General features: G+C 38.4%; 2 protein-coding genes across 3 annotated transcripts in view; one reads left to right on the forward strand and one right to left on the reverse strand.

Moving 5' to 3' along the window:
- The window catches only part of LOC127413865 (CDK-activating kinase assembly factor MAT1-like), a 32,235-nt gene extending 23,214 nt beyond the window's left edge, over window positions 1–9,021 (forward strand). Inside the window, exon 8 of the mRNA XM_051651357.1 lies at window positions 8,715–9,021. Coding sequence (XP_051507317.1) covers window positions 8,715–8,829 — 115 coding nt within the window. The 3' untranslated portion in view covers window positions 8,830–9,021. The remainder of the gene's footprint in view (window positions 1–8,714) is intronic.
- Window positions 9,022–9,168: 147 nt separating this feature from the next.
- Window positions 9,169–13,310, reverse strand: LOC127413862 (tRNA (guanine(37)-N1)-methyltransferase-like). 2 transcript variants are annotated; one of them, XM_051651353.1, is made up of 5 exons: window positions 13,213–13,310; window positions 11,808–12,460; window positions 10,723–10,847; window positions 9,960–10,611; window positions 9,169–9,323 (listed from the first exon to the last, which is right to left on the reverse strand). In XM_051651353.1, the coding sequence occupies exons 1-5, from the start codon at window positions 13,230–13,232 to the stop codon at window positions 9,268–9,270; spliced, it is 1,506 nt and encodes a 501-aa protein (XP_051507313.1). In that variant the 5' UTR covers window positions 13,233–13,310; the 3' UTR covers window positions 9,169–9,267. The 2 variants fall into 2 exon arrangements, with proteins under 2 accessions (XP_051507313.1, XP_051507314.1); XM_051651354.1 differs by having other exon boundaries at window positions 9,169–9,565.
- Between the last annotated feature and the right edge of the window lie 19 nt (window positions 13,311–13,329).

A 13,329-nucleotide genomic window follows, 5' to 3' on the forward strand; every position in this document is an offset into this window, starting at 1 on the left:
AAAGAAGCCTTTACTATGCCAATGCCAAGCCCGGTTACAATATGCCTGACAACACCTTGACGCCTCACAGCTTCTGGCACACTGTAATTTGGAGTGATGAGACCAAAATAGAGCTTTGTTTGGAGTAGGGATGAGCGAGACTAGTCGACTAAACGGTTCTGATGCTGCTAGTCGACACTGGAATTACTAGTCTGTTAATATTTCCCCCCATTAAACTGATAATTTTTACACATTTACGTTTGGCTTTATATTTTTACAGAGGCTGCACTTAAATTACTGTCATATTAATGTTACATAATTAAATAGAAGTAATAATACAAATATTATTTAAAAAAGAGGATATCTGGAGCAGTTACAGAATTTTATTTAACCTCAGGCTGCACGTGATTCTTCCCTCTCACACTCGCAGCACGTGCAGGAAAATGTCCTCTCGCTAGACAAGCAAACTCAGCAAAGTAGTAATGAAATCACTTCGGTGGTGCGGGAATCGGCTTTCCAAATGTTTTAAAGTCCCTAAGGATGTTTTCACATTTGAGTCTTCTTTACATCTGTGCATGCTTGTACTTTATTCTTCCACTGTGCAGGCTTTTTCAAGCGCAGGATAACCGCCTCAGGTGAGTCAAGTCCCGTCTTTGACCATGTCAACCTGTTAATTTTGCTTTAAATTATGCTTTTGAGTAAGTAGCCTAGAAAATAACTGTTTTAGATTAGGTATGCCATTTTTTTAATCTGCTGATTAAGAAGGCTATTTTCAACGAGGTGCCGATTGCTTAACATGTTAAACTATATTTTATTCTGTGTGCACGTCATGTTTAGAATACATTAGGTTTATTGCAGGCTACATCACAGGCCTATTTTTTCTATCCTATAGCCACTTTTTTAACTGTTATTGGTTAATGTTCTTTACCGAACAGCTGTCATATTAGATCAATGGTTAATGCACGACTGCACGTCGTGAAATACACGCAACTTTTCAGCGCATTTATTTTTCTCTCTCATAGATTTGGCTTAGTCTACCTGTAAATTATTTTCAACAATGTCCTGACTGTTTTAATATGTTAACTAACTTTTACTTGGTGATTTCTATTTAGAACAGGCTTTTAGGGTTGTTCCATTGATCCTGCATTATCATTCAGTTGTTTTCAATAAATATGTCTATTAAATATTTGCAAACGTTGATTCAGTGAATGCGTGTCATATTTAATGTACAATGATCATAATTCAAGGCGAGCACGTCGCAGGTAAATGCCCCTTTTCAGTGGAATTTAGCATCGGATTTGGAATAGATTAAGTATTTTAAATGGGTTGCATAAACAAATTTTTTTTAACTGTTTTCTGAAGGTTGGTTTCTCTTTAGACTAGTCGACTAGTCGGTTACAAAACTTCCGTTTAAACGACAGTCAAATTAGTCGTAGCGCACATCCCTAGTTTGGAGAGGGGTCAACAAGGCCTATAGTGAAAAGAATACCATCCCCACTGTGAAGTATGGTGGTGGCTCACTGATGTTTTGGGGGTGTGTGAGCTCTAAAGGCACGGGGAATCTTGTGAAAATTGATGGCAAGATGAATGCAGCATGTTATCAGAAAATACTGGCAGACAATTTGCATTCTTTTGCACGAAAGCTGCGCATGGGATGCTCTTGGACTTTCCAGAACGACACTGACCCTAAGCACAAGGCCAAGTTGACCCTCCAGTGGTTACAGCAGAAAAAGGTGAAGGTTCTGGAGTGGCCATCACAGTCTCCTGACCTTATTATCATTGAGCCACTCTGGGGAGATCTCAAACTTGCAATTCATGCAAGACGACCAAAGACTTTGCATGACCTGGAGGCATTTTGCCAAGACGAATGGGCAGCTATAACACCTGCAAGAATTTGGGGCCTCATAGACAACTATTACAAAAGACTGCACGCTGTCATTGATGCTAAAGGGGGCAATACACAGTATTAAGAACTAAGGGTATGCAGACTTTTGAACAGGGGTCATTTCATTTTTTTCTTTGTTGCCATGTTTTGTTTGATGATTGTGCCATTCTGTTATAACCTACAGCTGAATATGGATCCCATAAGAAGTAAAAGAAATGTGTTTTGCCTGCTCACTCATGTTTTCTTTCAAAATGGTTGAGATATTACCAATTCTCCAAGGGTATGCAAACTTTTGAGCACAACTGTATATAGGACATAAGAAGGGTGGGGGTATATTGGAGTGACTGCCGAGGGCTTGTCTTTCATCGCCATTGCAATGTTTAGGCTATGATTTCTAGAGAAACACACTTTGCCATACAGGAAGTCATCGTGTGCCAGGCAGGAAGTAATGCATCAGCCGGTCAGAAGAGAGTGTGTTTGTGTAGAAAGAGTCAGTAACTTTATTGTGTTTTTCGACATAAATCTGGTCAATTATTGTTTATTTAAGCAAAAGGTAGTGCTATATTGAGAATATAGTCAGTGTTAAATAGTGTTGATAGCTACACAATGCACTGGAATATCTACAACCTACACAAAGCTGTTACTATTTACTGTATTTTAAAACAGCTGGAATGCTGTTTTGACCATTTAGCGTCCAAGACCGGAACTACTGTATCTGTTTTATAATTTGTGATATGTCCATTGTGTGTGCAGAGAATTCATACACACTCATACACAGCTGAGAATAAACAATAAATCGGTAGCAAAATCTGTAGTGTCAGCAGAGAGAGATTATTATTTCAAACGAGATGACGTTTAGTGCAGACTGAAATGGATGCACTCGCGCACACACTGCATCTGAGGTCAAGCACTGTTGAAATTAAATCAGTAATGTATTGTTGGTACACTCTTTCTCTTTCTCTTTCTCTTCTTCGCTCTATCTGTATTTAAGAGACAGAAAAGTTTTTTTTTGAAAACTACATTTTGAGGGGTCTGATTGGAAATTTGCATATGCAAACAAGCTTAAACCAAAGATTCTGGCCTGGCCATCAAAAGTAAATTTGGTTTGCAAATAGTCCCCATTTCTGTATGTGGAATAGGTAGGAAGAGAGAACTGGACTTTTAAAATGTACCCTCAGGGTGCATGATGGTAATGGACAGACAGACTGTACTTGTTCATCATCTCTCTCTCTCAATCCACAGATTTGAGTGAATTTTGCATTTCAGACTGTGTGGCTTTCACTTTGAGCAAAGAATGTTCACACACACACACACGCATGCACTCCCAACTTTGTATGTGTGGATGTTTTTTTGTTTCTGTTTGCTTGCTGGTGGATGAATTGTAGTTTGATATACAGTGCTGTGAAAAAGTATTTGCTCCCGATTTCTTTTGCTTTTGTGTATATCTCATACTAAATTGTTTCAAATATTCAAACAAAATCTAACATAAAACAAAGGCAATCTGAGTAAACACAAAATATAGTTTTTAAATGATAATGTTATTTATTGAAGCAAAAAAGTTATCCAAGGCCTGAGTTACTAAATCCCCAAATCTACGAAACTGCATTCATAATGGGGTTCAGCTGGACTAGACACACCCAGACCTGATTATTGCCAGCCCTTGTTAATCAAATCAACACCTAAATAGAATTTTTTCAGCAGCATGAATTAGGGCTAAAAGGTCTCACCCAGTAGCACACTATGCCTTCCAAAATTCTCCAAGAGCACATCAACGACTCATCCAGGAAGTCACAAAAAAGCCAAGGACAACATCCATGGAACTGAGGCTCTCTCGCATCAATAAAGGTCACTGTTCATGACTCCACTATCAGAAAGACACAGGCCAAAAATGTCATCCATGGAAGAGTGGCGAGGCGAAAAACACTGCTAACCCAGAAGAACATTAAGGCTTGTTTTTCCAAAACACTCCTTGATGATCCTCAAACCTTTTGGGAGAATGTTCTGTTGGCTGATGAGTCAAAAGTGGAACTGTTTGGAAGACAGGGGTCGCGTTACATCTGGCATAAATCAAACACAGAATTCCACAAAAAGAACATCATACCTACAGACAAGCATGGTGGTGGTAGTGTGATGGTGTGGGGATGCTTTGCTGTTTCAGGGCCAGAATGCCTTGCAATAATTGAGGGAAACATTAATTCTGCTCTCTACCAGAAAATCCTGAAGGAGAACGTCTTGTCATCAGTCTGTGAGTTGAAGCTCAAGCACAACTGGATTATGTAGCAAGACAATGATGCAAAGCAAGACAGTGATCCAATCACAGGAGTAAGTCCACCTCTAAATGGCTAAAAAAAAAAGCAAAATTAAAGTTTTGGAGTGGCCTAGTCAAAGTCCCGATTTGAACCCAATTGAGATGCTGTTGCAGGACCTTAAACAGGCAGTTCATGCTCGAAAACCCTCCAATGTAGCTGAACTAAAGCAGTTCTGTAAAGAAGAGTGGGCCAAAATCCCACCACAGCGTTGTGAAAGAACTGATCTCCAGTTATAGAAGCGTTTGGTGTTTGGGGCAGTTCGTTTTTCACATGGGTGATTTAGGTGTGGATAACTTTTTTGCCTCAATAAAAAAAAAAAAAAAAAAAAAAAAATATATAAATATATATATATATATATATATATATATTTGAAAACTGTATTTTGTGTTTACTCAGGTTGCCTTTGTTTTTATGCTATATCTCGTTTGAAGATCTAAAACAATTTAGTATGTAAAATACACAAAAATAGAAGTAATCAGGAAGGGGGTAAATACTTTTTCACAGCACTGTATGTGTTTCTGACATAGCAGTGCGGGCAACCTGATCTGCTTCTGGAATGTGTGTGTGTGTGTGTGAGAGAGAGAGAGACTGACAGCTAGACACTGACCCTGTTAAAATGACAGATTGTTTAGCAGCTGTCCATGTGTACACATGTCTACTGCTTACCGAGGGAACATTATGAGCTGAATCTTGCACTCTTGGAAAGTCTTTCTCATACTCTCTTGAATGCCCATGGACACTTAGACGGTAAAGGCTGGTATAAAACAGAGATCCACTTTGACAGAGCAGATGCAGAGAGCGTACATACAATAATCACTAATGTGTGTCAGCAATGATGGAACTACACATTTTAATGTTAAATAAAGTTCAGTTCATGCCACAATTTCAACTCCAAGATCATCCATTTGAGCAGTGTCAACAAAATGTCCATCTCCAGAATGATATAAAGAGAGCTGGACCAGCAGCAGAAACAAACAGCCAATAAAACCCTCCCAAACATTGCATTTATAGTTCAGACTCTCACATCAGTTACCTTCCAAATCTTTTCTTTCTTTTTAATGTGTTATCCTTCCACTTTGCCATGAGGAACTTTTCTTGATATGGCACAATTTGGTGTCCCATTACTTTTTTATACAATAAATATCATAGGGTACAACGAAGCTAAAGGCTCCGTGGGGTAAAATGCTGCTTTGATTTTACTTTCTCCCAAAACACTAAATAGCATCAAAAACTACCACAGTATTTGGAAAATGTTCAAAGTGGGCTCACATTGACTAATCCAGTCATAATAGAGATTAGTTTATTTAAAGAATACTTGAAATAAAATGCCAAATGTGTTTGAAATTAACAGGAAATTGTAGTAGTTATTTTGAGTAAGCATCATATTCATTTGTTACTCAAAAAAAAAAAAAAAAGTATCTTGCTGTCACAGAAGTATTTGCATAAGTTGCTCTATAACTATTGCACCATAATCTACACAATATCACTATAAACCCCCGGTAACCTTTTACCCCAAGTGAGGGAGTCTTCAGGTGTGGGGTAAAAGGTTCCCCCACCACCTTTTTAGAAATAATGAATTTTATTCAAAACAAGCTTCTGTTGTTATATCTATTTACATAAATGATGTTGCTCCTTCGGTATTCAATAAAAATTAAGTATTTCTTGAATCTTGATACACTTTGTGACCAGAAAAAAAGCAAACCTCCAAATCTATATATTTATTACTCATTCATTCATTTATTTGAATGAAAGAATATATATTTATTTCGTGTATTCTGTTATGATTGACAAATATCTTATCATAAGTGCTTTTGCCATTGTCATAAAAGTCTAAAGTACTGTGGGCAAAACTAAAATGGAAAGAACAGAAAAGAATATACTGTATATTACAGCGATTCAGCTAAGGAATAGTGTGTGTGTGTGTGTGTGTGTGTGTGTGGTTTGTGTATTAATGATTCAGAACTGAAGCAGCATTCTGTGTGCATTAGCTCATGTCGAGCGCTTCAGCAATCTGTGTTTGTTTAGAAAGTGTGTGAAGCTGAGAGGAGTTTAAGTGTTTCCGATGATACCTGACCCCCTTTCTGTTATTCTCTCTATCTTTCTGTCTTTCCCTTCCTCTCTCCATGGTATTAGTTTACATGTAATTCTCAGTTCTCACTTAATGAATGGCCACTTTGGACCCTTCTGCTTGAGAATTTTATTTCAACACTTTGGGAGTGCTAGGCATTGACATTAAGTGATGCTTCTCCTTGTGGATTGTGGGTAATTTGACAGTTGTCAGCTTTGAATAAAACATGGATAAAGAAATGAAATATTTGATATATTTTTATCTAAAAACATTGATATATTAATTATTAAATGCAATGACTGTCTAAGAGCCCAAACTCCAAATACTGTTTGGGACCAGTGTATATATATATATACATACATACATACATACATATGTATGTGTGTTTGTGTATATATATATATAGATACATACAGACATCTATATGCAAAAAATTCAAGTACCAGTAATAACCTAATTAACTGTATTTGCTTTGTTCCCTTTCACTCTCTTCAACATTGTAAAATTATTATTATATACAGTACTGTGCAATATAGTGTTAGGCACATAAGATGTTTCACAAAAACATTTGTCTTAAGATGGTTAATTATATCTTCAGCTTTAGTGTGTCAATAGGAAATATACATTTTAGACTCCCAAACAGTCCTTTTGCAAATATAATAGAACAGAAAAGAAGAACAGGGAACCCTGCAACAAATGGCTTGACCCCAACAGAGCCCCCCACTGAACATAGAGTCAGCCTGGGATTACAAGAAGATATGGAAGAAATGGAGACAGCCTAAATAGATAGAAGAACTGTGGCAAATTCTCCAAGAAGCTTGGAACATCCTATCTGCCAGCAACCAAGAAAAACTGTGTCCAGGTGTACCTAGGAGAATTGGTGCTGTTTTGAAGGCAAAGGTGGTCACATCAAATATTGATTTAGCTTGTTTTATGTTTACTGCACCTTGTATGACATTAATTGATATATTAAAACTATTTATATCATTATTTTTGAAGACATCCACACTATGCAACAGTTTTCACAAGTGCCTAAAACTTTTGCACAGTACTGTATATATTTATTTGCCAGTTTTAAATCCATAGACTGATAAATGCAGTAAAACAGAGCTGCTCCCTCTAGACATACGGCCCAGGGGCCAGATCCGGCCTGCCAAGGAGTCATCTCCACTTGATTATATTTTGTAGAACAGACGAAAGAATAAAGCTACTGATGCACGTATCTGATTCGTTGTGTATTCAGAGGCGATCTGCCCATAAGCGCAGCGCAGCACTTCTCATGGAACACGTGCATGCAGAGTGCTCACTGTTTCTGCTGTTTCAGTCATCTGAAAATAGTTTGCAACTGCAAGAACAGTGTCATCCATGAGAATGCTGTAAATGATTTCAGACCATCTCAGGAGGTGCTCTAAGTTTAGTTTGCTTGATTACCACAGAGCAAACCACGTTTACACGCATTGTGAATACAACATTGCTTAATTCCAAACATTTGTTGCTGGATACATAACCATACAAAGCAAATGACATGCAGCGACATTAATGAATTGTTATGTGTGTCATCATAATTTCACAACGGCTTCAGAAGTGGTGGTTTTATATACCTTTGTGAATATCCAAATTTGCTGGCAAAAAAAAAAATAAAAAAAATCAAAGTGGCTGGTGAAATTGGGCATTCTCTGTGGCTGGTGGGCAAGATTTTTTTTTAAATCTTTTTACCCCAGTGTTAGCTATGAAAACAGCATCTTTCTATTTTCCTGCTCCAATTTTCCTTTGCTTCACCGCTGAACTACCAGCGTCACTAAAGAATTTATATTTTACCCAAATTATGAGATTGCAGTCTGAATTGAATATGGTGACATAAAAAAGCGTGCATCGTGAAATAACATCAAAACAGCACGCCTTTCTATTGTGTTGTGTTCGCTGACTGTACTCAACAACAAACACGGTGACTGGTTTAGTCCGATTCATGACTAAATGGCTCTGAGCCGGTACTTATAAAACAGGGATTCACCAGCTCACGAGTTCTCGTTTTGAATCAGTTTGATGAATCCTTCTGTGAATTAACTTACTGAATTACTCGGAGGGGCTGAATGAATATGTGATTTTCTGCAAGTTGCTCTCAGTCATGTCGAAATATTTTGTGTACAAAGTTGATACAATTTTGTTAAAGATAATTAATAATTTTAATACATAATTTTAAAAGTTATTTAAACAAAGGTAAAGAATTATATATATATATATATATATATATATATATTACACACACACACACACACACACAGTATATATAATTTATAAATATAAACTTGGCCCCCAAGCAATGTCGCTTTGTCCAATCAGGCCTGCGACCCACAGTGCGTTCAACACCCCTGCTCTAGATGATTAACCAGATAACACAAAAAGCAAAAATTGTGGGCTTTGGAAACCAGTGAAAAGCTGTTAAAACTATTCTGTATCTTTTCTCTCTGTGCAGGTATCTGAATCATGTGCGTACAGCATCTCCACAGGACCAGGCTGGTGGTTATACATCAGGACTGGCTTGCCATCGTGCCATCCAGGATGCTTTTAGTGGGCTGTTTCCCTCATGACAAAACTACAGGGAGTTCTACTCCTCCTGTCCATGTCCAGCGAAAGACTCTCACACATAAGAAAAGAGAGAGGCTGAAAGTGTTTGAATGCACAAGGATCATGGGATAGTTTCCTTTTGAGGAGACTGTCATGTGAATATGACCACTTCAGCAGGCTGAGTTCAGAATATACTGACCACTGGGGTTTATGTTGAAGTGTGATATAAACAAGTTTTAATATGTGGTACAGATATTTTTGTAATGTTTCAGTTAAATAAATGAGGAAAAGCTTTTTCTTTGTGTCAATGTTGGTGGTGTGATCATTTGTGATTCACAGAAATATAGCAACACAAGCAATCCTGATGGAATTATAATTTATTTAAAAAAAAACATTAAATAAACTTAAATGTTACAGAAACTTTTTCAACAGTGAATGTAACACTGATAATTTAAGTTTCTTCAGTCTGTTAGATCTTCACACTTCTGTTTCTTTGGACACAGCTCCTCTGAACTGTCTATGGAGGGAGAGAGAAAAACAATAGTAAAGCAAAAATAGAGTTGTTCCCATTTATGCCTTCAAAGAAATGACTTGCCAAGTGCCTTTCACCTTGTTCATGATGTGTAGTCTTCCCTATGTATGACATTTGCTCAATGTGTGACAAGTTTGAGTGTGTATGACTCATTATGTTTCTTAAAGGAACAATTCAACCAAAAAAATGTCAATCCTGTCATCCTTTACACTCATGTTTTTCCAAACCTGTATAAAACAAGATGTTAGGCAGGATGTTAGCCTCAGTCATCATCAGGGCTGTAGCAAGGTAATCTGGGCCCCCTAACTGTATATTGCTATGGGCCCCTTACCTATTAAAAAATACAGTTTAAAATTTGTTGTGGGCCCCCTGGACCATTGGGCCCCTAGACTCTTTACCACCTTTCACCCCACTAGCTATGGCCCTGGTCACCATTCACTTTCACTGCACTTTTTTTTCTCCATGTGAAAGTAAATAATGACTGAGGCTAACATTCTGCCTAACATCTCATTTTTGTGCTCCATGAAGGAAAGTCATACTTGTTTGTAACAACCATGCATTTTTGGGTGAACTATCCCATTTACTATTGTCAAATGACAATTCAAGGCATGTCTCTCTTACCTCTATCATGGGTGAGCTTGCTGTACAGAACTCTTCTTGGCAGAGTAAAACTCACACACATCATCTCCTTATTAGGTGCCACATTTCTCACCATGTGCACAGAACACTGTCCGTGCAGGGAAACCTTTAAACTCGCCTCTGCCCGCTCCACTACATCCTTCTGGGGATCCTCCTCCTTTGAGAACCCATAGCAATGCACCCAAGGCAGGTTGTCCTGGAAGGAGAGTCCTTGATCTGGCTCTGGGCCCAGCAGACCCTTAAAAGCATCGAGGAACTCTAGAGCAAGTGCAGGGAGATTCATTACCATATGAATTTTTTGTGATCCCTTCATTAGAGAGGGCAGACGCTCTCGCACTGGACCCCGGATGAAGTCCCGTCCATCCATGTTAAAGCATGTTATCTTTTGCTGGACCTTGTTGAGCTTAGTATTGTGCTGGAGCCAGCGGAAGGACTCGGGGTTCAAGTCGTTAGCCAGGACCTCACAACCTCGACGGGCTGCTGGTATCGCAAATGGACCGACCCCGGCAAAAACGTCCACTACTGTATCGGCACGTTGAAGGAGAGCAACAATGCGCTCATGTTCCGTGCTGAGTCGAGGGTTCCAGTACACTCGTGAGAAATCAAACTCGTAAAACACGCCGTTCTCACGTACCTGAAAGAAAGAAAGGCAAGGTATGTCTAATTGTAAATTAAGATTACAGATACGGAATTATAGATCACGGATGTTTATGCTGACTCCATACAGTATGTCAGGTGAGCTCACCTTTGCTACCATGTTACTCTCTCCTGCCAAAACCTCCATCTGGAAGTTCCTGTAAGTGGAGTCAATGGTGTTGGTCTTGTTTACCACACAGGTAACGCCAGGGTTCTTATCTATGATTACCTGACCTAAAACAGAACATCATAAACTAGAGATAATCAGTTTGACCGATATTATATATCATATATTCACACTTTTCTATTGAATCCATTCTTAAATATTGAGTCTTCCAATGTCATGTTGGATCTATGAAGAACTGCACCCAACAATTCAAAAGCTGAAATTAAACAATAAAGATTATAAAAAATTTTTAAAAAACGGTTCTGCATATCGGTTATCGGACATTTAAAGGAATAGTTCACCCAAAAATGAAAATTCTCTTATCATTAACTCACCCTCGTGCCATCACATACGTGTGACTTTCTTCTGCAGAACAATAAACGAAGAGTTTTAGAAGAATATCTCAGCTCTGTAGGTCCTTACTATGTAAGTGAATGGTGGCCAGAACTTTGAAGCTCCAAAAAGCACATAATGGCAGCATAAACAGTAATTCATACGACTCCAGTGGTTTAATCCATGTCTTCCAAAGTAATCCAATCGATTTTGGTGAGAAACAGATCAACATTTAAGTCCCTTTTTAATTATAAATCTCCACCTTTGACCAGCCCCAACTAGTAGGTGGCGATATGCACAAAGAATGTGAATTGCCAAAAAAAAAAAAAAGAAGAATGTGGACGTGAAGGTGGAGATTTATAGTAAAAAAGGACTTAAATATTGATCTTTTCTTACCCAGACCAATTATATTGCTCCTGAAGACATAGATTTAACCACTGTAGTCATATGGATTACTTTTATGCTGCCTTGATGTGTTTTTTGCAGCTTCAAAGTTCTGGCCACATTCACTTGCATTATTTAGAACTACAGAGCTGAGATATTCTTGATAAAAGCTTTGTTTTGTGTTCTGCAGGATAAAGAAAGTCATACATCTGGGATGACATGAGGGTGAGTAAATTATGAAAGAATTTTCATTTTTGGGTGAACTAAACCAATGGTGATTTATTCGCCCATTCATTATCTTTCTCTCCCACCAATCAATTTTCTGTAGGGAAGTTGGTGGTCTCTCAGGTTCATGTGGGCAATGTGGCCCACTCTGCTAAATCCTGATGTCACGTCCTGTCCCTCAGGAAGTACGGCTCGCAGTATCTCTTCACTCTTAAGGTTCTCATAGGTGAGTTTCAGTTCGTATCTCTGGATCTCTTGAGGAACCCCAAACGCTTTCAAAGCTTCTGCCTCCTCACTGCCAAACGAATCAGATGATGTTATGCTGTTTGGATCCAATAACAGCAGTCGATGTTCCCCATTACTGCAATCTTTCCCATCTTTATTGCAATCTTCTTCCACAACCCGCTTGAGTCCTGGCCTCTGTAGTGCCACTTTCTTCAAACTCTTTACCACTTTGTTGAGAACACTGGTTGGTATCCGTATGGCAGGAACACTGACTGTCTGGCTGAAAGCATTTCGGTCCAGTTCGGTCATCCCACGGACTGTAGGAGAGGGCTTGTAGAGCCCCAGATCAGTTGATATCTGGGGTTGGTCACTCATGCCGCCTTTTTGACAATGGACCACAGCAGAGAACTGGAAGGAATTTTTCACAATCTGGTTCAAATTCTGAATACCGCAAATTATACGGAGAGAGATACAACTGTGATGTTTCTGCAGCAGGAACATAAGTCTGCAAGCTCTGAATAAAAAAGAGAAATGAGTCAAGCCCTGTACAGTACAGTGTGTAATGACATGAGAACAACAGAAAATTTATTTTGGTTGGATTGCATGGATTTTCTTTCTTTTTTTAAATGCACATTTGTTGTTCTATCATGGTGAATGCATTCTTTTGACATTTAGTATCTTTTACTGAACCCTACACCTATCCCTTCCCCTACATAACCCTCACAGAAAACATTTTTGCATTACAGATGTTCATTCAAGACATTTAGTAAGTTTATTAAGCAGCTTTCCTCGTGAGGAGAGTTGGATGGTCCCTGCCAATGTAGGGGTTTCGGGTTTTACCACCCTTGTAAAGACATTTGATCCCCACAAGGCAGGCAAAACATGAACCACACCAGACACTATCAAAACTACTGAGATGAAAACACAATTTCATAATAACATTTAGCATCATACTGTTAGCTACACATTATAAAATATACATACTGTATTAGATTTGCACTACCTATGTGTATGTATGTGTGTGAGTCTGTACGTATGTATATAATTAGTTTGTATTTTTTTATTATTATCTATGTCTTGCTGCTGTTTTTGTATTGTTTTTGTATTGGTGTACACTGGAAGCTCCTGTCACCAAGACAAATTCCTTGTATGTGTAAGCATACTTGGCAATAAAGCCAATTCTGATAATCAACGACAGGCTATGGACGCCTAAGCAATATAATAGTAGCTGTAAGTAAATATAATAAATAAAATGTAACTACTCACTTTCTCCAGCCAGCTGCCATGCGTTCGCGCTTTTACGTCATCATCACTAGCGGATGTTGGATTGTGAGATGTGATTGGTTGGCGGAATCTATGACGCAAACATTAATGTGCACGTGA

The sequence above is a fragment of the Myxocyprinus asiaticus genome, chromosome 23, assembly GCF_019703515.2.
Source record: "Myxocyprinus asiaticus isolate MX2 ecotype Aquarium Trade chromosome 23, UBuf_Myxa_2, whole genome shotgun sequence".
Taxonomy (NCBI): Eukaryota; Metazoa; Chordata; class Actinopteri; order Cypriniformes; family Catostomidae; genus Myxocyprinus; species Myxocyprinus asiaticus.